Source organism: Myodes glareolus, chromosome 2 (assembly GCF_982192425.1).
Source record: "Myodes glareolus chromosome 2, mMyoGla1.1, whole genome shotgun sequence".
In the NCBI taxonomy this organism is placed as follows: Eukaryota; Metazoa; Chordata; class Mammalia; order Rodentia; family Cricetidae; genus Myodes; species Myodes glareolus.
This window is the reverse complement of record NC_142027.1, coordinates 51,779,748-51,807,179: the sequence shown is the minus strand read 5'-3', so window position 1 is coordinate 51,807,179 and position 27,432 is coordinate 51,779,748. Positions and strand designations below refer to the sequence as shown.

The 27,432-nt window shown below is 37.2% G+C and overlaps 2 protein-coding genes across 4 annotated transcripts in view; both read right to left on the bottom strand.

Moving 5' to 3' along the window:
• LOC125392707 (cell surface glycoprotein CD200 receptor 2-like) overlaps positions 1-27,084 on the bottom strand; it is a 211,600-nt gene extending 184,516 nt beyond the window's left edge. For both annotated transcript variants that reach the window (XM_087900357.1, XM_087900353.1), the window contains exons 1-2: positions 26,897-27,084; positions 15,615-15,674 (exon numbers count right to left, since the gene is read on the bottom strand). In XM_087900357.1, coding sequence (XP_087756483.1) covers positions 15,615-15,674; positions 26,897-26,960 — 124 coding nt within the window. In that variant the 5' untranslated portion in view covers positions 26,961-27,084. The remainder of the gene's footprint in view (positions 1-15,614; positions 15,675-26,896) is intronic.
• LOC125392630 (cell surface glycoprotein CD200 receptor 2-like) lies at positions 9,030-14,871 on the bottom strand. Of its 2 annotated transcripts, XM_085685574.2 has the most exons (4): positions 14,561-14,871; positions 14,199-14,447; positions 10,183-10,303; positions 9,030-9,836 (listed from the first exon to the last, which is right to left on the bottom strand). In XM_085685574.2, the coding sequence occupies exons 1-4, from the start codon at positions 14,853-14,855 to the stop codon at positions 9,830-9,832; spliced, it is 672 nt and encodes a 223-aa protein (XP_085541700.2). In that variant the 5' UTR covers positions 14,856-14,871; the 3' UTR covers positions 9,030-9,829. The 2 variants fall into 2 exon arrangements, with proteins under 2 accessions (XP_085541700.2, XP_085541703.2); XM_085685577.2 differs by lacking the exon at positions 10,183-10,303.
• Positions 27,085-27,432: the final 348 nt, after the last annotated feature.

Genomic DNA, 27,432 nt, shown 5'->3' with positions numbered 1-27,432 from the left:
CTTACTCGAATATGGTTTACTATTATTTTTGTGTTTTAGAGAATTCTTTTAGTATCATTGAGTCTGATAAAGTTACCTTTTTCTTTTAATATATACATATACATACACACACACATATATATATGTTTATGTATGTATGTATATGGAGAAATGGTTCAGAAATCAAAAAATTACACTGTTCTTTCAGGGGTTCCCGGCACCCATGTCAGGCAGCTTACAACATCCCATAACTCCAGCTCCAGAAGATCTAAAGCCCTCTTCTGGCCTCCATGGGCAATAGCACTCATGTGTGCGTGCGCGTGTGCACACACACACACACGTACGCATGCACACACGCATCTATACATAATTTAAAAATTTTAAGAAAATTTAGAGGACAGCACATCAGACATTAGAATAAGTGTTTTATGTAGCTATCTCTCTCTATTTAACATGGTTCTTTTGAATTTGTTGAGTATTTTACATATTCTGGTACACCAGAAAATTGCTGCTAAAATGAAGTTCTTTAGAGAAACAAAAGGAGAGAGAGTTTTAAGTTCACAGTAAAATGAAGTGGAAAGTGCAAAGCATTTTCTCACAAGCACAGACTCCCCCCCCCCCCCATCAACATCCTTACTATTCACAGGAAGACAGATGTAAGTTGTGGAGCTGGGAGAATGAGCTTATATTTGGCAGCAAAAGCCTTATTCCTGTCCCCACAGACAGAGAATCTATAATAAAACTCAGTCTCTGCTTGATGGGGACCAGCCTCTACTAAAATACCTCTTACCAGGGTAGGGGCATAGGGATCAGAAAAATAGTAAAGAAGACAAAGATGAAAATAAAAAATAATAAAATAGAAAGCATAGGATAGTATCAGGAGAGAGTTTCAATAAATATGGAAATGCCCATGTTCAATTTTTCATAAACATTTATACCCAAATACAAAAGGGGGAAGAAGGCAACAAAGACTTTGTTAATGTGATACAAAGGACAACTCCCACAGTTAATTATTTTAACACTTTGAAACATCAAGTCATTGGTATTCTGTTGTTTAAGCAGAGAAGCCATCCTAGATCAAGTATCCTGAAGACAGCCATTCCCTACCTCAAACCCCCAGTTACAAAAGAAGGAGCAAAAGTATCCTTGCATATCCTGACTATCTGTCAGGATGGAGCACATCTACCTGTATGGGCCATCTTAATATCATAAGAACCAAGTAACCACATCTGAATCAGGATGTGTAGCCCTGGTTAAAAGTAACAATTTTTAGCAACTTCCAAACTCTCTGACCATCAGACAAGGTGGAAATAGGCTCACATTACTGGCCCCCCACATCTGTTTAATGATAAAGCAACAATTTTTTAAATGACAGAATTTCTTTGCATGAGCAGCAAATGTCTTAATCAAAGCACAATCATGAAGCCTTGAGCAGCCTTGAGAAGCAAGAAATGAGATAATAATAAAATTGCACCTGTATTTTAATGTCGGTGTCTCTTTACACTCGGAGTAAAATTCCCTGTTGTTCCAACTGCTTCGTAATCTGAGGCTCCAAGGCATTTCCCACACATGTATACTAGCAAAGTCTCTGAGTCTTCAAAAGACTTCTGCTTCACTGTTATGTCTTTTATATTGTGATTCTGATACTTCCCCCTCTGTGGGTTTTTCTCGAGGGTCGTGGTAAGAAGAAATATCTGAAAGGTACCATCCATCTGTTCCATCAGGATTCAGGAGAGAAAACTGTCATCTGGTCCAGTGAATACACCATCCACCTCAAATATGCAAAAAACTTCTTTAACAGTTAAAACATGGAACTTGGGATGCTTCTACACCTACCTTTTGGGACAACCCATTCTAATCTCTCTTTGGAGTATTTGTTAGGGTTTGCTAAATTAACTTCTGTGTAACTGTGTCTCTTCATTGAATTCTTCCCTTCCCAGAGGCAATAACCAGGATACCCCACAATCCCACTAGTGTGGTACATTTGTTGTAGCTGATGCACCTACCCTGATGCTTTATCATTCAAAGTCTCTAACTCATACTGGTGCTCACTCAGGGTTGCATGTGCTTAAGATATTTTTAATCTCAAATTCAGAAACAGCTTCAGTTTCTTGCTCTAATTTTAAACAGAGGATCAATAAATGTGATAATTTTTATTTTAAAACAAGCTTTTAGATGAAAATACTTTGTATTTTATGTGTGTGGGTGTTTTGTCTGCATGTATATTTTTGCACCACACTCGTGTGCAATACCCATGCAGGAAAGAAGATGGTGTTGGATCCCCCTGGAATGGGAGTTACAGACAGTTGTGAGATGTCACATGGGTTCTGGGAATAGAACTCAGGTCCTCTTGAAAACCAGATCACTGAGCTAGTTTACCAGGTACAATGAAAGCATTTTTTAATTCTTTTTTCTCCCATGTAAAACATAAACCTGTCTGTATATTCATGAAAAATTATCCATCTAATACTAACAGTTTATGTGAAAAAATATTGAAGCACTTATGTTTTTATGTATTTTTCATATAAAAAGCATGCCTCATTTTCACAAAAATAAATGTCACTTAAAAAAAATAAGAAAATTAAATGCCTAAAGAACCACTAGTAAACATTTCTACAGTAAATGTGAGTGATTATTATAACTATACCACAGAGTCATATATTCGCTGTAACAAGGTAATACATGACAGTATAAGATAGTTCTAAGGCATAAATCTAAAATGTCCTCAACAAGCTGAAGTTTTCTATGATTTATTCCCCAGCTAGTGTACTATTTGGGGGTCTAATGGCTTCTAGAAGGAAAAATCTACTTGGTAGAATCATTTCATTAGGAATAGGGATTTGAAGGGTATAACAGGACCCATGTTCTGGTCCCTTCTCTCCTTTACACTCTGCCACGATATGAAGATTCTCCACTGACACAGTCCCACTACGTGAATAACAGACGCTTTCTCTGCCAGGATGGACTGAAATTCTCTGAAACAATGAGGCAAAAAGGACCTTTCTTCTCTTCAATTGTTCTGTCCATATTCTGTCACAGTGACACAAAGTAACTGTTATGGGGAAGATTTATTTATGCTTTTGAAAACCCCCTCAGAGATACCTCAATCTCCTGGGTGATCCTAAATCCACACAAGACGAAAATGAAAGGATTTTGAAAAATCAGTAAGAAAGAAAATCAATGAGAAACTTTCAAATCTCCAAAGAACCCAAAGAACATTTCAGATTTGTAAGCTGAAGTACAATAGGTAGGAAATTCAGTTAAGACTAAAATCTACAATGTATTTATATAAAAACAAAGCCTCCATGAAGTCATCTGAGGGAGCACCCACTCCTAATGCTCCTCAGTCTGTCTGCTCTACTCAAGTGCACTCCCACTGTGCTTCTTCTGCAGCCCACAAGCAAGGTTTCTGCTATCTATTTTTTGAAATAATTTGATGAGTATCACTGTTAATGCTTCCTTGAAAGACTGGTAGAGTTTTGCACTAAGACCATCTGACCATGGGTGGTTTTTATTTGTTTGTTTCCTTTTTGGTTGGGAGACATTTAATGACTGTTTCCATTTCACTAGGGATTAATGTCTGTTTAAATCTGATCTTGATTTAACTTTGAGAAATGGTACTTACTAACAAAAGTATTTCTTTTTAGGTTTCCAATTTGGCAGACTACAGGTTTTGTAAAGTACATCCTTATGATTCTCAGATTTTCTCAGTGTCTGTTGGTATATACTTCTTTTGATTTCTGATTTTGTTTATTTGGATACTTTATGACTTATGGATAAAAATTTATGAATCTTAATGATTTTTTTAAAAAACCAAACCTTTTCTTTCATTTATCCATTGTATTGTTTTGTTTTGTTCTATTTATTGACTTCAATTCCCAGTTCGATTGTTTCCTACAACCTACTCCACGTCTTTTTGTTCTAGAGCTTTTAAGTGTGCTGTTAAGTTGTTAGTGTGAGCTCTAGAGTTTTTTATGTATGAATTTAGTACTATGAACATTCCTCTTAGGACCACACTCATTGTAAACCATGAGTTTGGTTATGTTGTGCATTCATTTTCATTCAATTGTAAAAAGTCTTATATTTCTTTCTGTTTTCTATCTTTACCCATTTTTCATTCAGTAGAGAGTTGATCAGTTTCCGTGAGTTTGTAAGCTTTCTGTTGTTTCTGCTATTGATGATATCCAACTTCAATCTGTGGTGATCTAGTCAGATGGAGGGATTTATGTCAGATTTCCTGTATCTATTGAGATACAGGATACTGTCTCAGAGTATGTGGTTAATTTTGAACAAAGTACCATGAGGTACTATGTAGAAGAAGGTAGATTCTTTGTGTTTGAGTGAAATTTTCTGCAAATATCTATTAGATCCATTTGGTTTATAATGTTTGTTAGCTCCTGTGTTTCTGTTTAAGTTTTGTCTGATGACCTGCCAATAGGTCAGAATGGGGTATTGAAGTCTCCCACTATAAATGTGTGAGAGTCACTATGTGATTTAAGCTGTAGTAATTTCTTTTAAAAGTGAGTGCACTATGTTTGGGACACAGATGTTAAGAACTGAAATGTCTTTTTAGTTGATTTTCCCTTGGATGCATATTTAGTGTTCTTCCCCATCTCTTTGGATTAGATTTGAAGTCTATAGTATTAAATATTAAACTGTTTATTGCAACTTGCTTTGATAAGAAAAAGTACACCAGAAAGTGGAAGGGAGTTAAATTCTGCATTTAAGAAGATAAAAAGATTAAGGAATGAAATAAAGACTGTGGTGTATTCAGGGCAACATCCTACCCAGCTACATTTCCAAAATGTGAAAAGGAACTAAAGAAAAGCTTAGAGTTGGGTATGGTGGGATACAACTTTAATCCCAGCACTGAGAAGGCAGAGAATGGAGATCTCTGAGTTTGAGCCCATCTTGGTCTACAGAGGAAGTTTCAGAACAGCCGAGCTTAGGCAGTGAAGGACAGAAAGCTGGTGAAGATGTAGTTAGGATTCAGGCATTATGCTTGCCCCTGTCACCTGGTAGGATGAACCCAGGCAGTACCTTAGCCAGCCCAAGCTCCTATGGTTGCTACATCACTATGTAGTCTGTATGAGCAAAGGATCCTTTAAGAGAAAAGTTCTACCCATATTCTCTCTTTTTCCCCCTGATCTTCTGAACAGGCAGGCTTGTCCTTGCTCCTTCTTCCTCTTCCTCTCTATATTTCTCTTTCCCTCTTCCCTCCCCTTTACCTTTCCCTTAATAAACTCCTCACTTAAGCTTTGCCTGCATGGCTTTAGCCTCCAACTCACCGGAGTCCTCTGGCTCTCACCTACCAAGGTTTCTCGTGCTGTTTTACAACAGATGTGATTAAATGAGGAGGCCATGTTCCAGTCCTAGTAAGCAACAGAACTTGGCAAATTTGCCATGTGGTTCTGACTTTAGAGTTAAGGACAGAAGAAACAGGTTACAGAATTTGCCTCAATACACTGAGACCAGGAATACGTCAGGGGTGAAACTGAATGGAGGCCTAGTAGAGAGGCCATTGTGTGAAGCTGTGAGGTTGAAATCTAAATTGCCTTGGAGAACAGAAGATGTCAAAGTTGCCAGAGTCATGGGATACCTGTCAAGGAGAGTTGCTAACAGAGAGTGGAACCCGCCCAAGAGAAAGACGTGTGTGGCTGTCAACAAAGCTGAACAGAGTTGGAGATCTAAAGAGTGTTTTGACATCAGACATGGAGATGCAGAGTTTGGAGTTACCCAGCTGGTTTCCAGTTTTGTTCTGGTCCAGTATTTCCTTGCTATGCTTCCTTCCCTCCGTTTTGGAAGGGTATATTTATGTTGTTCAATTATACTTTGTACGTATGTGATTTGTTTTTTTATTTTGATTTCTACAAATGATTACTGTAAAGAGATCGCATGGATTTCAGAAAATACTTTGAACATTGAAAGTTAAAACATTGTCAAGACTTTGATATTTTTTCAAAATCTGTGAGGGTTTTTTAAAGTTGGACTAAATGAATTTTTGCACCATGGTATTGTCATGTGGGACAGGGAGTGGAATGTGGTAATACGAGTGTAATTGGCTGTCATAATTCTAAAGTGACTGGTGCTATTAAGAGATGTAGCATTGTTGAGTATGTATGGCCTTGTGGGAGGAAGTGTGTGACTGTGGGGGCAGGCTTTGAGACCCTTGTGGGAGGAAGTGTGTGACTGTGGGGGCAGGCTTTGAGTCCCTTTCACGTGAGCGTTGCTCAGTGTCAGTCATCTTCCTGTTGCCTACAAGATGTAGGACTCTCGGCTACTGCTCCAGCACATCTGCCTGCAGCCACCATGCCCATAATTATGAAAATGAACTGAAACTCTGAAACTGTAAGCAAGCCACCCCAACTAAATATTTTAATTTATAGGATTTGTCATGGTCATGGTATCTCTTAACAGAAACAGGAACCCTAAGAGCATTACATTTAAGAGAAAAACAAAAATAATCCAGAAAATTAATATGAGTAGAACACAACCAATTGTAATGATAGTAAACTTCCCAATTGACCAGTTAAATATTTATTTCAATTAGAATTAATCTCAGCTATGTGCAAAGTAAAATTTCAAATAACAATGTTGTGAAAAACATGGTTTATTCTCTATTACACCAATATAACAAATGGATGGTCTAGGGCTGGTGGAGCAAATCTATGGTTTTTAGGTCCAAGTTGTTTTGTTTTTTTTGTTTGTTTGTTTGTTTGTTTTTTTACTTCAATTAGTAACTTCCATCCACAGTATTATCCATGGCTTATCTTGCTCTGGGATCTCCAGGTATCGCACCAGCACTGCAGTTGCACAGATATACTGGAAATCAATAGAAAACCCTTCAATCTCTTTATAGGGCTGTTACAAAAATGTCACACATATCATTTGCCAGACCTATTAGTGGTCATGCTCAGATGCAAGGAAAACGAAAGAGGCTATTAGCTATATCTGTTCTTATAAAATTAGAGTTATGGTATTGAGTAATGTATGAGTTACTTTATGCCACAAATGTGCTAGCTGATAAGAATCCACAGGAAATCTTTGACAATGACTTTTCTTTTGTCTAGGATTAGCACGGGATTATGTTTGATGATCTTGATTGAGCTTGCTCAAGAGTCTGAGGGAAAAATCAATCCTGGATCCTTGAGCTGACTCAACAGAGAGAGGAAAGGCTTGACTGACATGCATCAGCTGTGTTCTATTCTCATTCTCCAGAAGGTAGGTCATCCATATTCCCATAGAATAAAAAATAGAAGCACTTAGGACCTTTTGAGACCCAAACTCAAAACTGACTAACTGTCATTTATGTATCTTTTTATTGGCCAGAGAAAACTACTTGGAGTGAATAAAGACTGTCCATAAACTCCTTATGGAAATAACTTTGAGATCTACTAGAAACAAGACAAGAGAGGTGGGGTGAAGATTCAGTCATGAAGAGAAGTGGCTTCCACAAGTAGAACTAGGAAGAGAGACAATAACCAAGACACTTGTAATCTCTGACCCTGTATTTCCTAGTCTGTTACAAAATTACAGTACTAGATCTCTTAAATCTTAAAGCACTGACTTAAACATGAAGAAGTTGTAATGAAAAAGGAAATAAAAAGAACTTTCCTTAGATGTGTTTAAGTGTCAATTATGAATTTATTTATTGCTTGATTTATACTGATTACCTACTAAAAAATAGGTACTAATTTTGATATTAGCACTGTTTCTTGTTGTTAGTAGTTTTTACTTTTATGCTTTTGCTCTTTGTAATTTTATGGGCTCTCAAAGAAATCGTATGGAGTCTTATTATTTATAAATGCCTGGCCTTAGCTTGGCTTGTTTCTAGCCCACTTTTCTTAACCTAAAAATTCCCGTCTACCTTTTGCCTCTGGGCTTTTACCTTCCTATATCCCTTCTTTACTTCTAAATGCATCATTCGTTGTATACCTGGGTAGCTGGCCCCAGATGTCTTCCTCCCCTGATTTTCTAGCTCCTGTGACTGGATCCTTCTTCCCAGATTCCTCCTCCTATTTATTCACTCTGCCTGCTAGCCCTGTATTCTTTCTCTACTCAGCTATTGACCATTCAGGTCTTTAGTAGACCAATCAGGTTATTCAGGCAGGCACAGTAACACATCTTTACAGAATGCAACTCATTTTTTGCATCATTAAACAAGTGTTCCAGAGAATAAACAAATGTTAACACATCTTAACAAATATTCCACAACACAATAACACAATAAAAATTCATGCCATTTATTGTGTGTAGAGATTTGTGAAGTGTTCACCACTCCACACACTTTTTCTAAACAAAAAAAAAAAACAAAAAAAAACTAGCCTACATTGTCTAGGCTTCTTCCAAGTTAGTATGGTCAAAGGACTGAACAGGTTGGGCTTACTATGCCTGGACATGAACAAACTCATAAATTATCCCAAATACAATCTTCTTTTCTCCCTAGTCACCCCTGAATATAAACTACTCTGAGAACAGATTTGTAGAATAAAATATTAGCCTAGAGCAGTACCTCTTTGTTCTCTGCCTGGGCATGATCAACATGAGAGTGAGCAATGGACAAGGCTTAAAATTTTAAAGACCTACCTAAGGCTACCATCCAGGTATACTTTTGTATCAGTCCCTAATTTTCTACCTAGACTTCTAATAAAAATAAAAGTAATAGCACAAATCACTTGCCACTTTACTCAAGAAATAATTCTTTTAACTAAAAATATATTTTTTTTATTATAGGACTACTATCTGTGTCATGTAAAGACAAGGTCTTGGTTGACAGTTATTTGGGTTCACCAGTATCGGACCCTTACCCTCACTGATTCATACTAATCCCTGTAAGTCACAATGCAGACAGCCAAGGGGATTAAGACACTGGGGCTCTAAAGAGTAAGAAGTTTTTCAGTTTTATCTCCATGACACTGACAGTGCTTTCTTTAGGCTCAAATTTTAACATCTACTAATGTTAATGTAGAAATACCAACAAAAATAAAATGGTTCATAGCTATATATGTTGGCGGAAACTGCTTTTTCATTTCGGCCACCCATACTCGAAATAATCAGACAAAAACTTTATTAATTAAAACATTGTTTGGTCTATTAGCTTAGGCTTCTTATTAACTAACACTTGTATCTTAAATTAACTCATTTCTTTTATGCTGTATGTTGCCGCAAAACTGTGGCTTACCGGGTAAAGTTCTGGCATCTGTCTCCTTTGGCAGCTACATGATAGCTCCTCGATTCCCCCTTCTTTCTCCCAGCATTAATTTTAGTTTTTCTGCCTAACTCTATTCTGCCCTGCCAGAGGCCCAAAACAGTTTCTTTATTAACAAATGTCTACAAAGCATATTCAAATCATACAGAGGGGAATCCCACACCATATATATTCAATGATTAATTCAAAAGACCATTGTCTAGCTACTTGGTAGCAAAAAGCAAGAAAAAAGGCCTTCTAGTGTCTGACTTAAAGATGTTGCTTGTCATGGTATCTGACAGTGTAACATTTATGATCATGTAAAATGTGCTAAAAACAGGAAGTCAATGGAAGCTATTCCTGGAGGATTGTGGGTGAAGAATATTCAGTCAGCACTGTTGACCACCATTTGATAAGCCTTCTTCTTCCTTGACCTGCAACGTGGGGAAGATAGGGTAGATAGTCACTCATAGCATGTAAGTTGGTAAGATCCAAGCGTTTGTCTGTAGATTCATACTACATGACTGCAGGTGGTCATACGACTTCTAACAGCCATGAAGACATCAGGAGCAGGTAAGTTGGATGTCAACGAGAAAGGTGATGGCAAATGGCTGTTTCCTTGTGCTATGTCATCAGACCAATAGGCTTCAGAAATTTAGATTTTCATTTTCTAGAAATAAACAAAATAAACATTATAAAATACAATTAAGCAGAAATGAACAGAAACCCATGGGTGTCAAGAAACTTGCAAATAAATTCATAAAGTTCCTGCAATTTCATTTCTACCATTGGTTTCTGAAAGAGAGGACTAGGCTAAGTCCCTCCTCAGAACTTCAGCAAGGCAGAAATTTGCTAGCACTGTGGTTTTCTGTGCCTGTGCTCCATTATTTAAAGAAAACCCGATTCCGAAAAAGAACTGAAGGAACACCATGGTGAGGCCGTATAACATACTTTCCCAGTCCACTGTGAGCTCAAACTTTTCTAGGAGTCTTAACAATGCAGTTTTCTATTCCTACCTGAAATAATTTCTCTTCTGGAAGAAAACACATCCTAGAATGAGCAGAATAATCCCCAGAAGGGAAAGTTTCACATAGAGAATGATCAGCAAAGAATGCAGCGTGATGGTAACACATGTAACTACAGGCAAGGGTAAAGGACAAGTCAGTTCAATAATGATTATAACAAAGAAATTAAGACAAAGAACTATAAAATCACTTACAATATTCCTAAAGTTTTAGGGAATGTCAAAATCAGAAAATCTTATCAATTATACTTCAAAAACCACTCATATACTACTATTTCATGATCAAATTTAGTAACCTAGTCCAGATTCTATGATTGATAGGCATTAACAAATATTTTACAGTGAATACATGCAAAGTATTATTATCAATACTTCCCAGTTATATAAGGGAAAAGTTCCCTTGTAAACTTTATTTTAATTTTATGAAAATATAATGTCTTCATTTCTATCCATTTGTATTCCTTCCTCCAACCTCCCAATGCTTCCTTTTAAATTCCTAACCCCTTTTTTCTTAATTGTTTTCTTTGCCTATACTATGCAAATGAAATCTGCTTAGTTTATGTTGCTTGAATGTACATGAATTCAGAACTGGCCACTTGGTATTGGATAACCAATTAGGGGCCATCTCTGAGGAAGGCTACTTCTCCCCCTACTCAGCACCCTTTAATTATCTATAATTATTAGTCTAGGGGTGTCTTAGTTAAGGTCTTCATTTCTGTGAAGAGACAACCTGACCATCACAACATTTATAAAGACAACATTTAATTGGAGTGACTTGTTTATCGTTTTAGAGTTTTGGTTCATTTTCATAATGACAGGGAGCATGGCAGCATGCGGGAATACATGGTACTGGGGCTGAGAGTCCTACATCTTGCAAGCAACAGTAAGTCAACTGCTTTACTGGGTGGTTCCTTAGCATAGGAAACCTCAAAGTCCACCCCCACAGTGACACACTTCCTCCAAGAAGACCATACTCACTCAGACATAGCCACACCTCATTATAGTGCTGCTTCCAATGACATTATGGGAACCAATTACATTCAAACAACCACAAGGGGTGAGGACCCATGAGATTTATCATTACCATGTGTGTATATCTATTGATGGTTGACTTGTTGAGGTTTCATGGGTGAAACTTTCCTGTCAGTTCCACGAGACACAATCTTTTTTAAAAAAATGTTTTTATTCATTCATTCATTTTACATAACTATCACAGTTATCCTTCCCTCCTCTCCTCCCATTTCCTACTCCCCAGCTCCTCTCTACCACTCCCCAAACCACTCTTTCTCTGTTCCTGTTCAGAAAGATGCAGAATTCCCATGGGTATCATCAAAGCAACACATATCAAACTACCAGACTAATTTCCTTCCCTTGTATTTAGGTTGGGCAAGGCAATCCAGTGTGAGGAAGAGGTTCCTCCAGTCAGCCAAAGTGTTAGGGGCTGTCATGCTCCCAGTGTTCAAAGCCCAGTTACACAACAGTTACGTATTAGATCAGTCCCAATTAAGTTCCCTGGTTGTTGGTTCAAACTCTGTGATTTACTATAAGCCAAGTTACAGATTTCTGTGGATTTTCTTTGATGGCTTTGTACCCTTTGGCTTCTATACTCCTTCCTCCCTCTCTTCAAAAGAATTCTTGGCACCCAGCCTAGTGTTTGGCTGGTGATCTCTATATCTGTTTCCATCAGGTGCTGGATGAAGGCTCTCTGATAGCAATTGGGGTAGTCACCAATCTGATCGTAGGACATGCCTAGTTCATTTATATCCACTACTGCTAGGAGTCTTAGTTGGGATCATCCTATAGATTCAAGGGGTTTTCCCCTGCATCAGGTTTCTGCCTGATCCCCAAAAGCCACCTTTTCAAGTATTCTTGTTCAGTACTCTCAACTTCCACCTACTCCCCAAACCAAACCCTTAAATTCCCATGCCCATCCACCCCCACTCCACCCACAACATCTCTTCTTTTTCCCCTTCCCAGAGACATCCATGTGTCTCATCTTGGGTTCTTCTTGTTATCTAGTCTCTCTGGGTCTGTGGATTTCTGCATGGTTATCCTTTATTTTACAATTAATATTCACTTATGAGTGAGTACATACCTTGTTTATTTCTCTTGGTCTGAATTATATTTCTCGGGATGTTTTTTTCCTAGTTCCATCCATTTGCCTTCAAATTTCCTTTTCATCATTGTTTTTAACAGAAGACTAATACTCCATTGTGCAAATGTACCTCATTTTCATTATCCATTATTTAGTTGAGGGGCATCAGATTCTGGCTATGACAAATAATGCTGCTACAAACATAGTTGAGCAAGTGTCTTGTGGCATGATTGAGCATCCTTTGGGTATATGCCCAGGGGTGATATAGCTGGATCTTGAAATAGATTAATTCCTAGTTTTCTGAGAAACTGTCAAAATGACTGTATAAGCTTGCACTCCCACCAGCAATGATGATGTACCCCTCTTACTCCACATCTTCTCCAGCATAAGCAGTCCTTCCTGGTTTTGATCTTAGCCATTCTGACAGGTACCAGGCATGATCTTCCTCCTATTGAGTGGGTCTTTAATATAATTGGACAGCTTTAGTTTGCTGCCAAGATGTGGTTACCACTACTGAACCTTAGGGACCAGCCTTGCTGGTTATTGTTGTGGTTCACAAGCTTCATAGCTAGGTGGTACTACCAAGTGCTTCCCTTTTGGGGAACTTTGCACACCCCTTTGGTGACTATGAAAGTTAGTGGCAGGGAGGAGACTTTCAAGTCAAATCCAGCTTAAATCCTCTGAGTCCTCTGTCTGAAGGGCATCCCATGCAAATTTTAAACTTTTGAAAGTTATTGTTCTTTTTTATTTCAAAAAAAGTTTTGAGAATCTCATACGATGTATCTTGATCATATACACCTTGAACTCCTTCTCCTACCTCTGACCAGACCCACATGGTGCTTTGTCAACCCACCAACTTTTTGTCTTTGTTTTTATAACACACTGGCTTCAGTTTATGTTGCCCATATCCTCCTGGGTAGGAACCTGTGAGGTACAACAGCCATAAAGGTAACTGACTCTCTCTCCTCAAGATACTGTTAACTGTTCCTGGTTCCTCATTTGTCAGTGTGTGGAATCAGGAGCCCCTTTACACTTCATGATAAATTTTGATTGGTTTCATCTTGTGCAGAAAACTGCATTCCTGGAAGCTTGTGAGTTTAGATACCCTCCCTGTCATGTCCAGAAGTTACTTCCTCTGACCTCTGACCTCGGAATTTACCAAAGGATTTTCTGTTATTTTTTTCCTTCACTAATTAAGATTATCTGGTTTATCCCAACACCATTTATTAAAGAAGCTAATGTTATAATTTAAAAGCTTGCATGAGAAAGACACCATAACACAAAACTCGGTAGAGGGATTTTTATTAAGGGAAAGGGAACTTAAAATGGGGGAGGAGAGGAGGGACAGGCCTCTAGGGACAGAAGCAGCAGAAGAGAAGTGAGAGGATGGGAAGAGAGACAAAGACAGGGAGAGAAACAGAGGGGGGGAGAAGAATAGAAGGACAGAGAGGGGAGGTAGATAAAACAAAATACATCCTAAGGTCTGTGAACCATCCTACCAAATTATTGACCCTGATACACAGTTTATGAAAACATCATGACTTTATAGCTAGTTGATAAGAACTACATACAGGTGATAGATAACTGAAAACTTGTTACTGGTGTCTGAAGTGGATCTACTGTCCTAGTTAGCATTAACTCTCTACTTGACACAGCCTAGATCTACCCAAGAGGCCAGGGCACTATGGGTGGCCCCACTCCTGGGGCAGGTGAGATAGTAGCACAGGTCTGAGGAGCTGGTAAACAGCTCCGTGGTTCCTGTTTGAGTTGTCCTGACTTTCCTCTCTCCTCCTCTAAGTGGATTTGTCCACAGCATTTGTCACAAACAGAATGAAAATAGAACACTTTTCTTTCGCAAAAGAATAAGTTAAATATCAGGTATTTACTCTTTAAAACAGAGGGGGGACACTGACCTTGATTGAGTTCTATGGACAGAGTCAGGTTGCCAGTCGGATGGAAGACAAAGCAGAACACAGCAGACACATTGTTCTGCTCCCAGTGGTATGTGCTCCTGACAGTCACGGTGCCATTGCTGTGTAATTCCTGCTTAGTGATGTGATCCCCATCTGGAGTCCAAAAGATCTGCGCAGCCGGCTTGCCTGCAAGTGCCTCACAAACTGCTGTTCTGTTTACCCCTGGAAGCAGGGTTACGGCTGGAGGCACTGTGGAGATGGAAGGGAAAAAAGATTTAGTCTTGTCACAAATTACAAAGGCGTCTGTTTCTATCTACAATCTGGTGACCTGAAATACCACGATATGTGACCACGTCACTTACCTAGCACTTGGAGGTCATGTCTCCTTAGGAAATTCCCCTGAGGTGCTAACATTTCACATGAATAAAGCCCGTCATGATCGAGGGCCACTGCATTGATCTGAAGCTCAGGACTCTGGTCAGGTGTGAAGGCCCAGGTGATTCTTCTGTCCATACAATTGGTTTCATTGATCTCCTTTGTATCTACTTTGTAGGATACTCTGCAGGGAGGCTGGGCTCTGGGGGCTATGACCCACATTATTAATACTGCTTTTGTCTCTGGAAGAGCAGGGCAGCACAGCGAAGCCTTTGCACCCATCTGTACAAACAGTGTAGTGTTACCTGGACACACACACAAAAAGAACAAGAAAAGGAAACCTGTGTTAAGTCTGTCTACAGCAGCGTATATGAAGTTAACACAAGAGCATTGCTTGACTCATGAATGTATTCCAGATAAATTCAATATTTTCATATTTCTTGTTTCTGTGTGTTCAATCTATTAGAACTAAATATATTATTCACTGTTTAAAGTAAAACTTCAATGCCTGTGCGCTGCATGCATCATGTACTATAAAACCTCTCATTGCCTGTATACTGACTTAGCATCCATGATGGATACAGGTTTGCTTAGTGGCAATTACTCAACAAAATTATCTGTTATAGTCACCTGTGACAAAAGAGTCAGTGACATCACCACTTTAACAGGAGCAGAAGTCGCTGTGAAAGCCTTGACTCTGGTAAGCATTGTATTAACCATCTCAACTACACCATTTCAGTGTCACTTGCCCCTTTGTGTCCTCACGTCCTCACAAGTCACATCAGATAAAGGTCATCTAATTAGATGACCAAGAGTTTTTTAGCACAGACTTGGGAGGGTGTTATCCCATAGTCTTTCTTACTCTAAGACAGCAAAGGTGCAGAGGCCATTGTTCAGGGTCCCTCCTGCCATAACTCTCACATCACCAGATGCTTCCACTCATCCTAAGTCTCTCCAGAAGCCAAAGCATTAGTCACTGTTTCTAAGCAAAGTGAACTCTGCATTCCCCCAGTGCTGGCCACAAGATAAAGAAGAAAGTACCTTCTGTCTCAGGTAATAAACCATTCTGTGATGTTTGATTTCCATTTATACAACTCGACTCTAGAAAATATTTAAATAAGAATTTTAAAATATTTAAATCATTGTAAGGCATTAATTAGAAGTTTAATCATCACTGATATTCAACACCTTGGAAATTACATTTTTAAGATATTAATCCATTATTTTCCATTTATGAATGACCTTATTTTGTCAAATTGTCCTCTAACTCTTCTTTCCTTCTTTCAGCTCCTTGCCATGTCCAGTGTAGGCATACCGCATAAGATATCTTATTTAAAATACTTTCTCCAGATGTCATCCCATAATTAAAGCCACAGTGCTGACCACAAGATAAAGAAGAATAGTACCTTCTGTCATGGGTAATGAGTCCCTCTCTGTCATTTGATTCTAATCCATACCTGAATATCTTGACTCTAGAAACTGTTAAGAGTTTTAAATATTTAAATGATTATAAAATAGTAATTAGAAGTTGTATCATCATATGTCAACATCTTTCTCAACATCTTTAAAAATAGATTAATACATCCTAATCAATTATTTTCCTTTTATGAGCAACCTTATTTTGTCAAATAGTTTGTAGAATAGCTCTGCTTCCCTTCTTCCAGCCCCTTGCCAGGTAGGCATAATGCATGAGCTGACTTGATTAAACTTCTTTCTCAAGATGTCATCTATTGGAGGATAGTCAATCACCATTTAACCTAAAGTTTGGATTTGAATTGATTAAATAAACTTAATTATGGTTCAAGAGACTGAGTTAGCAACTAGTTGACAGAAAGTAGTCATAGCGCATCAGAAGGCATCCAGGAGAGAGAGAGAAATACAGAAAGTAGTAAGGAGGGATTTAGAGTGTCACAGCTTTTTTTGTTTTGTTTTGGAAGAACAGAAGGACTGGGATTCTTTTGGAGACATGGTGCAGATGTAACAATGATTCTACCAAAATTTTGGCATCCAAATTGGCTTCTTTATGAGGTAAATGTACAACTTCTAGGATCTAGAACTTTACCTCATGCAAAAAAAAATGCAAGATGTGTTGAGTGTACAGGGACAGAAGAATAGACAGGAAAATTAAAACCATATGTGGCTACCATAGCAATGAATTTATGGTGAAATAATTTGTTGCAACAATGGAAAACACATTAACACTCCTCTCCAATCTCAGAAACAAACCATAAATTAGCAAAAGCTTCTTAGAAATATTATATGAAAGAATCTTCTTGGCTGATACAGAAACAGATACTTTGGAAAAAACCTTTGATACAGAGAATTTTGCCTTGTTGGGGATTGCAAATTGTTCCTGAAAAAATTCAAAGAGAATCTATTAATTATTTAATACATAAGATAGGTTTACAGAAAATTTAACCACAAAAAATACAAATCAAGAGAGAACAATACAAACTCTTAATTATTTTTCAAATATTGCTGGGATATTTTAACTGGCTATGGACCATAATTGAATTAATAACTTAAGAGCTATTTTTTTCAAAATGCATGAAATAAAAAAGTCTTAAATAGTACAAGAAAACTATCAGTTGAGGATGAGAGAGAATTGGCTCTGATTTAAAAAAATTACAGGGTGCATATTTTTAACAATTAGATTCATAAATAGATTGTATTCTGGCTATTTTACCTTCTACCTATTCTCCAACAAGAATTCTTATGCAGAAAGAAGACAATATTCTAGAATGGATATCTTTACTACAAAAATAGAGTAAAAAATTAAAAACCTATGTAGAAAAGTTTTCTGGATTGATTCTGAAAGGAAAATTGAGACTTTGTCAATTAGCAAGAACAGACTGAGAAGAAATTGGGGTACCTTTACCAAGGTTCAATTGCCTCATGGGAAGAAAATGAACAATGGAAAGAGCTTGCAATAATTTCTTGGGAGAGATTAGCAACAAATATCCCCAAAACAAATGACTTCTGCTTATAAGAAGAGCTAATTGGATACTCCCTCTTATAATAAAAGTAACACTAATTTCTGGAGCTTCTACATACTTTACTGATGGAAAGAAATCAAGAAAGATGGCTTTTAAGTGAGGAAAATTAAGTGGCTCAAAGCCCTTATGATTTAGTTCAGAAATCAGAATTATATGCTATTCTCATGGTATTATTAGATTTTCCTGAATCTCTTAATTTAGTTACTGATTCTCAAAATGTAGAAAGTGTTGTTTTGCATATTGAAACTGCTGAGCTTATTTCTGATGATTCAGATTTTTAAAAAAATTATTGAAGAACAATAAATTCATAAGGTTTAGTACTTTGAATGCCAGAAATTTATCATATAATCCTACTTGTCCTAAAAACCCAGCCAAGGAAATTACCAGTTCTTTTCTCTCAATCTTTATTCCCAATATCAACTCTCACATCACACAGCACACGGTAAATAAGTATATTATTATTATCATCATCATCACCGTCATCATATAGTCTGCTTTACTAAGTTATTATTAAACATATATATATATGTGTGTGTGTATATATATATATATATATATATGTAATAAAGTTTATAAAATGAATACAAGTTAAAGAGGCCAAAACATAGTTCCAGAAGTGAGCTGAAGAGCCTGTATTGATGAGAGAAGGAGCCAGACCTGGTCCAGGAGGGAGCAGCTGCTGGCGCTGTTACAGTTAGGGTTTGCAGGAAAATGCAAACTGCAAGGGGAAAAACCAAAATGTGGGTCAAGAGCAGGAAATGCCAGGTCCAGGTTCAAGTTCAGTTTCAGATGAGAAAATAGACAGTCAGCCAAGCAGGCTGTGTCAACAGTAGGGGAATAAGCAAATGCAAAGTTCCAAGAACAATGAGGAGTCCTCTTGCTGGTCCTTGAAGCATACCCCATGTATCAAATAACAGATTAGCCTGTGGTCACTCGTTGAGGGCTAGGTTTGCATCACTTTTAAGTTCAGGTGAGGACTTCATACACTTTCCTTGGTTTAACGTGTCCTATAAATTCATGGGTCTGGTGTCTCTGATATGGTTTAAATTGCTCTTCTGCTCATGTCTCAGTTCCAGAATTAACATTTTTATTTATTCAATTACAACAAGTAATCAGAAATAGAAATCATCCTTTGTATATAACGTGTATCAGATCCCATACATGTCTACCAGACCCTCTAGCACAACATAATAATGAAATTTATCAGCTATAGGTAAGAAATATGCTAGAAGTCTAAGAATTTCATAAGAAATACCATGTTAACAACAAAGGTTTGAGAAAAGATCTTTCTAGTACTTGGAAATAGGTCAAAAAAACTATAAAGATATGTCCTACTTGTTCTTTGTATAATCAAACTCCATTACCTGCTGTAAGTGACCCAAAGTGAACTCAAAGAAATGATATTTGGCAAATGGATCTGTTTCACTATTCAGAATTTGAAAAATGAAAATATGTGCACCATAACATGCATACACTTATAGAATTTCAGTTGGCAACTAATTTAATTTCTTAAAAGACTAATTCTGAAATTACACACTTATTAGAAGTCATGGCAATTATGAGAATAAATATACTAATTAAGACTAACAAAACTCCAGCAAATGTCTCTAGTAAAATAAACTAGTTTTTTACATATTACAACATCAAGCATATTACAGGTATATTACACAATCCTACAAGATAAGCAATTATAGAAAGATCTAATCCCACTTAAGAAGATATGCTGAATAAACAGAAAAGAGTAGTAAAGACCCCTATAGCTAGATTAAACAATACTTTATTGGCTTTTAAAAATTTAAATGCTAATGAACAAGGAACAGCAGCTGTGGAGAGACATTGGTTAATAAAAAAAAAAAACTATTGAATTAAATCAGCCTGTATATATGTTGCCCACAAAATGGAAAGCATGATGTCTTATGATGGGGAAGGGCTTTTGCTTTTGTTTCTATGGGAGAAGAAATGAAATGGATACCATCAAGATTGATATAGATTGTATTCCAGCAGGAGACACCTCTTTATTTATTTGTTTGTTTGTTTGTTTGTTTGTTTATATGAGACAGCATTTCCCTGTGTAGCTTTGGAACCTGTCCTAGTTCTGTAGCCTAGGCTGAACTTGAACTCATAGGAATCGGCCCACTTCTGTCTCCTGAGTGCTGGGATGAAAGGCATGCACCATCACCGCCTGGCGACACCTCTGATTTATTGAACAACTTGGCCATGCAATCCAAACTAACTTTTCAGACTAATAAATGCCTTTATTTGATCAAGTAAGAAAATAATAATTATAACAATAACTTTTATTATTAAAATATAACACTTGTTCTGTTGCCAAAAAAGCCACTTTGTCTTAACAAAGATATAATCTAACAGAAAAGTAACTCCCCAAAATTAGGGTTGGGAAAAGGTTTTGTTTTTGTCTGTCCAGGAGAATGAAAGCATCCAACTAAGGAAGCTGATAATCACTGGACATAAGAGACATCTGAATGAATCATCCAGAGAAAAATATACCAAGATAAAGAATAAAATTGTCCTAATGGTTGAGCATATTTTTAACAGGATATTTTTTTATACATTTTCCCAAATGCTTGTTCCTGCTGCTCTCTATAAATATAAAAGTCAAATGATCTATTGATCCTAATTTAATTAAAAATCAAAGCTAGCTTTAGGGTTGAAGCATGGCTTCCTCCTTCTCCAAAGCCAAGAAAGATTGTTAAAGAAAAATCCAAAATCTCTGTCTCCTATCAGAAGAGTCCCCTGATTGATATGTGATTTTCCTCTGTATGCTTGAATACCATTAATGAATAAAGAAACTGCATTGGACATATAACAGGGCAGTGCTTAAGTAGACAAGGAAGACAGAACTGAATGCTGGGAGAAAGAAGGGCAGAGTCAGGGAGAAGCAATGGAGCTACCGCCAGAGTGGCTGGTAAGCCACAACCTCATGGTGATACACAGATTAATGGAGATGAAGTAAATTAAGATGTAAGAGTTAACCAATAAGAAGTTAGAGCTAATGGGTCAAGCAGCGTTTTAAGTAATAAAGTTTCTGTGTGATTATTTCGGGTCTAAGTGGCAGGGAATGAAGCAAGCAGCTCTCTTTCTCCATCACCTGATATGGGACAGAAGACAGCCAAAATTAAGGGACTATTCTATTGTCACTGAGATATAAATATTACTTCTAAAGTTAAAGTTAAAGATTACTATTATATAGTAATTTACATATAATATAACATTATTAATATATAATTTATATTATATAGGTATAACATACTTTGTATAATTATCTATTACTATTATTTATTTAATAATATATAAAGCAATAAGCTAAAAATACGTATTTAAAATTTATGCCATGATAATAATGATCATAGAGAGTACAAACTAATTCTAGAAATAGGTTTCATTTAGTTTCATGTACATGATTTCAGGTTGAGTCTGAGCCAAGTAACTATGAATTAAGTTTGTATATCCTGAAATAATTAATAGATTGTGGATCTTTAAGCTCTCTGATATCTGCTGCATATGACTTTTTAAATGTTTAAGTTTTCTGCAGTGAACCATGACCAATCCTAACAATGACACTTGAAGTCTTCCAAAAGATGATGAAACCCCACAATGACAATTCCACCTGGATTATGGTAATACCATTAAGCTAACAAACATCACACAAAGATTGAATTTGGACTACAAATTACTCAGGCCAGTTTCAAGGCAGTTAGTTGAGATTGTCCAGGTTGACAGAGTATCCAGCTGAGATTTCAAGTAAAACCTACACTTTTTCAAATCCCAGAGACTAAAAAAATTAATACAACTAACTCTCCCAGGACTTCAACATTATCCTGATTTTCTCCAGGCCTCTTAAAGATGCCATTGCCCCCAGACAACAGGAAGTAATTTTAAGAGTATGACGCCCACATTCCCAAGAGGTGGGGTGGTCACTCAGTGAATTTTGAATGTCTGTAATCATTTAGCGGAATTGTTTGCAAATTGTTATAGGTAATGATAAGTGAGCAGAGCAAGAGATTGGATTCAAGGATCTCTTTCAAAAATAAAAGGGTGGAAAGTATATGATAAAGGATATGGAAAGAATAGAATTAAAGGACAGATTATAGAATCCTCTTTGAACTAAAAAGCATCTATTAATATAAAATATTTTTCATTGGTAGGAATTTTTGTATATTGCTACAAATTTAAGGTTACATTTGTTAGAATACACTTTCTATGTTTGTTATCATTCTTGTATAAAATATTTTTGTATATTTATACAAATTTAAGGTTATTTCCTCATACTGTACATATGTTTCTATTCTTGCATAAGGTACAGTACTATGCAGGTCATTTAAAAGTATAATGTATAATTAAGAAATATAGAGCAGTAGTTTGTCATCTATAATAATCAAGCATGTAGATATATTAAGTATGTTTTCAATGATAAACAGAAATATATTAGATAGGTGGTCTTTAAATATTTCAGAGACCTACAGAATATGGCATTATGGTGTTTCAATAACTTAAGGCTTTTTGTGACAATAAGACATGTCTGATTCTGGCAGCACCAATGTACCACATAAAAGAATGGTGGACTTCAACAACCCTCCACATGAAGGTTGCTCTCGTTGAGACAAGGTTGACCATTGTGTAGCATGAAGGGCCAGCTTGTTGGGGTTTCTATCCTGCCTGGTACCCCACAGCCAGCAAGTCCCAAAGAAATCACACACAGGACTCCATAAGATTATAAACTGATTGGCCCATTAGGTCAGGCTTCTTATTAGCCCTTGTAACTTATATTAACCCATTATTATTATCTATGTTAGCCATATGGGTTGGTACCCTTTTCAGCTGTCAGCTCACATGTTGCTTCTTCGGTGGTCTGGGCAGGACCAGAATACTCCCGTTCTCCTTGCTCCACCTCTACTTCCTGTCTTGTTTTCCCGCTTAAACTTCCTGCCTGGCCAATCAGCATTTATTTAAAATATGATTGACAGAATACAGACAATTCTCCCGCACCACCATTGGTCAAGAAACTGCCCTTGCCTCGACTACTGAGAGTATGCTGTCTAAATTGAATGAGCAGGAAGTAAAAGGTGACTGCTGAACTTTGCCAATAAAAGTAACACAGTCCTTCAAAATTCCTGCTTCACAGAAAAATCTGTCAGATATTCTAGACCTGTACTCCAAAGATGGATGCCCCAAAGTTGCAGAGAAACCTTGGGTGACTATGCAGGCAGGCAACTGCTTCTGTCATTTCCATAGCTTTGGAAGTTATTCGCACTATACTTCCTATTTACTCAGGTAATATTAAATACTTCTTAGATCTCTGAAGAAGTTGAAGACAAGATAGAGTTACTGTTTTCCTTGTTGCCAAATTTAGAAAAGAAACTCACAAAAGAGGTATACATTATATAAGGTTGAGAGACATAACAGCTTAAAATGTTTACCTAAGAAAATGTTTTGAGGTCTAAGAAGATAGTTTTGAGTTGGTAATGCAAGTTAGGATAGAAAATGAATTAGGAACAAAACTTTGAACTCCCCACAATAGGATAGATAATAGAGTAGCTTTTCTAAATTTGCCAATACAGTAGACTGAGAATTTTGAACAAATCCTCATTTCATAATTGCTCCTATTATTTATGATCTTAGTGTATTAGAGTTAAACACATTTGTTTTTATTTAGACATAAAGGAGGGAGCAAAGGGAAATACTATACTGTAAACTATTATACTGTGAACCCCAAGTTTGCATTTGCATTGATTAAATAAAATTAACCATGGGTCAGGAGACTGAATTAGCAACCAGTGGATGGAAAGTAATCATAGAGCATCAGAGGGGACCCAGGAGAGATAGAGAGACACAGGAAGAGTAGGGAGGGAGTTGGAGAGGCACAGCTTTTTTATGTTTTAGTGGAGAGAGACTCACACTCTTTGGAAATGCTAGCAAGGAAAAAAGGTTAGATAGTTGCCTCTCTGAGCTAGCAGTTTTTCAATCTGGCCTTTGAATCTTCATTCTTATTTATAAATAAAACGATAGAGATTTAGTTAAAGCTACCTTTAGTAGAAGCAACAGAACCAGTGCCCCCGGGAACAGAATTCCTGCCAGGCTTTGCCATGAGCAGCCAAGCTACTGCTAGAGAAGCAGGCCAGTAACCTTGGAGCTGCAATTGCTGGCTCAATGCCAGTAGATTAAAGCATAGCCATTGTGCTGAAGTTAAAACAGCAGTTTGGTCTAATATTGAACACCATACAGATGAAGAAACAGTCATTCTCAAGACCTGTAGGAACAGAACCATAAAGAGTTCATCCCCTCTCTTCCTGATATCAACCTTGTGACTGATCAGCAGAAATGATACAAAACAGAGGTAGGAACAGGATAGGTGTCCTTTCCTCTGTCCACTTTCTGGTTATATGGTTCCTTAACCCTATATTCATCCTTTCCTTGGGTTCTGCAGAATTTCTCACAATAAAATAGCCCTGAGCCAGGCATGGTTGGACAGAGGGGGAAGCAAGAGAATCATGAATTTCAGAGTAGCTAATGATACTAATATCATAGTATTATGATACTAGTATCATAGCTAATGATAGTCAAATGGCCAGTTGACACATGGAAAAGATTAGTAACTATAAAGGAATGTCAATCAAAAACCCAGCAAAATAATCACTACCTACCTAGAAGCATGAATAAAATTAAAATGACTGGTGATATGTGCATGCATGTGGAGGGTTAGTAGTGTTGACTTTCACTGACCTGTGCAGATTGGTGTCTGTGGGATCTGGAGTAAGAAGACCAAAAAGGATGGAGCAGACTACAGCCTAATGCTGTAGACAACCTTACTTCAGTTTCAGTGTACTTTCATACATTCTCACTGTTATGAGAATGAATGACGGCAGATACCCGAAGACAGTACTGCTTGGAGGAGTGCACAGGATAAGATGAAGAGGAAAGCCCCCAAAACACTGGATAGACAGCATAAGGAAGATTGTGGAATCTGGGGTATCACAATAGCACAGGACTGCCCAGGATAGAACAGCTGGAGAACTGTCATAAACAGGCTGCCCATGTATGCTTAAGCATTGTCAGGACATAAAAGAATGAATGAGTGAATGAATGAATGAATGAATGAATATACTTTCATACACTAATGTAACAAAGAAACAATGATCCTAGGAAGACTGCTTGAGTTCAGAAAAACATGCAAATAATTGCCAGTAAGCACATAATACATATTAATAAAGAAGACCTTCTGAACTTTCTCAGAACAGATGAATTTAAATAAAATTTGCCTAGCACAATACTAAGATAATATCTGGGAAAGCATGAAATCAAGGCAGAAGGCCATTTCCAGATTCAGGGGCCACTGAGGACAGCACCCAGCAATCCTTTCACCAAATTGGCTTCTATAGTAACAATCTGACATCCAACAAAAGTATATATGTCTAATAAATTAAATGTAAATATTTAACACAGAAGTCATGAAACCACATCCAAGAACAATACAAGAAAGAAAATACACTTTAAAAAAAAGTCCCCCTGCCTTTCGTCTTTGAGCCTCTCAGTGTTCCCCACGGGTTATTCTTTTAACCACGTTCTGGCAGGTAGTTACAAGCATAACTGGTGATAATGTAAAATAACCAAAAACTTCTAGCTGCAAATTATTAACTGCACACAACATGATAGAGGGAAAGGAAGGAGAGGGGATAAAAGAAACTAGAGTCTATATTAATAACAGAAAATTTATTCAAAAGCAGAAAGGGTTACTCATAATTTTAAATCGTACAATGTTAACTGTTGTTATTAAGTACATAGCTAGTAATGAAGGTTCAAATCACATAAAGCAAAATTCAACTAAATTAAGCGACATGTAGACAGTTTCACAATCACATATGGAGGTTTTGACACCTCTTCTTCGGAAATGGATTGAGCAATCAGAACTTTGAAAAGTAGTATAAACATGTAACATATTAATACCAGTATTAATCATAGTGACCAAAGAGATATTCACAAAACAATTCCAATGTACATCATATGTATTTTTTTCAAGTGACCTAGGCACATTTATCAAAGTCCATTATGTGCTGTATCACAATACAAATCTCTACATTTGAGAAAATTAGGGGCTAGCAAGATGGCTCAGGAGGTGAAGGCATATGCAGTCACAGCTGCAGACCTGAATTTGAACCCTGGAACCCACACAGAAAAAAAGAACAACTCCTACGGTTGTCTTGTGACCTCCAAAAAATGCTGTGTCCTGGGTGCACATGCGCGCACACGTGCACACACACACACACACACACACACACACACACACAGAAACACACAGGAACACACATACATGTTAAATACATATATATACAGTTTTAAAAAATATTTGGAGGTGGTTACATTTACTTCATGTAAAGGTCTGTCATGTTTTCTTGATTGCTTAAAATGGATTATTAATTTTGTATTTTATGTCAGACTTATATTTTATACATTTTGAAGTAAAAGGAAGTGCACTGGTATTTTTATCTTGAAAAAAAAGTCAATTTGCTTTTATGTTGATCAGTCTGCTTAGAAACTGTGATCCTGGTGAAACAGACCTAGGACTATAGTCCTCTCATCTTAGCTAGCAGGCTGGCATGTCCCATCTTTGTAATAGTTATTTCAGACTCTGGTTCTTATCTTGCCCTCTCTTTCCATTAACAACTTCCAATAACTTTACTTCCAATGCTTAAGACTCAGCAATCGATGACACCAGTCTATAAACTGACCTGTTTCCAGGCCACCTTGCCCCCTTTTCACTTGAGGACTGTGCCTTCCTATCTGATTTCAGTGCCTCCACTTTACGCTGGATCCCACTGATTCTTTCCTCAGAAATTCCTCCTTTCCTTTCCTTTCCTTTCCTTTCCTTTCCTTTCCTTTCCTTTCCTTTCCTTTCCTTTCCTTTCCTTTCCTTTCCTTTCCTTTCCTCCCTTTCCTTTTCTCTCTCTCTCTCTCTCTCTCTCTCTCTCTCTCTCTCTCTCTCTCTCTCTCTTTCTCTCTCGTACAACCTTAAATATGGGAGAAGCAACAAATCTACTAAAACATTTTTTTTCAGTCAGTCACTCATCTTTAAAGTCATGATAACAACTACCAGAATAATCTCTTTGACAAAATATTTGTAGAAAACCTGTTTGTTAAAAATAATGAGCTTAAAAGTAACCTGTAGAGTGTTAAACTTGTTCTGTTAGCCTGCAACAAAGGTACATGCCTGCAATCCCAGGAGTCAGAAGGTTGAGGTTTAGGATTATCCTAGTCAAAAGTTAGCCTGAAGAATAATTTCATTTCCTAAAAACCTCAGAATGTAACACTTACCAGGCACCAAAATAATGACGGAGATCAGTAACCCCAAGACCGATGTCCTCCCCACAGCGTTCATCTGGAGTGGTTTCTAGTGAAACACAAATCACCATGAGCTCTGGATGGACTCAGTGAATCTGTCACTCGAGGTCAATGGCGTTTGTGCTCAGTTCAGAGGATTGAAGGGTGACTTTCTTCCTCATTTTGCCTGTCTTTATCTTCATCTCCATTCTGTGTGCTATTGGATGATTAAGCTTGCACAGTAAAAAAAAAAAATCAGTGATGTCTCCTGAGTGATAAGGAAAGAAGGAAAAGCTTAACTCATTCATTCTCTCATAATATTAAACATTAAGATACACTTTATGGCAATTCCCATTTTAAAGAAATGTTTTAAAAGGATATATCACATACTAGAATATAAGCAAATGTTGTATGTACAGCTTCTGACTCTCTATATAGACATGAATTTGGACAAGCATTTGCAAAATTTGCAAACCAAGGTGCTGATATTTTGCTAATTCAAAGTTCCTGACACACTCTTCTTTGGTTTT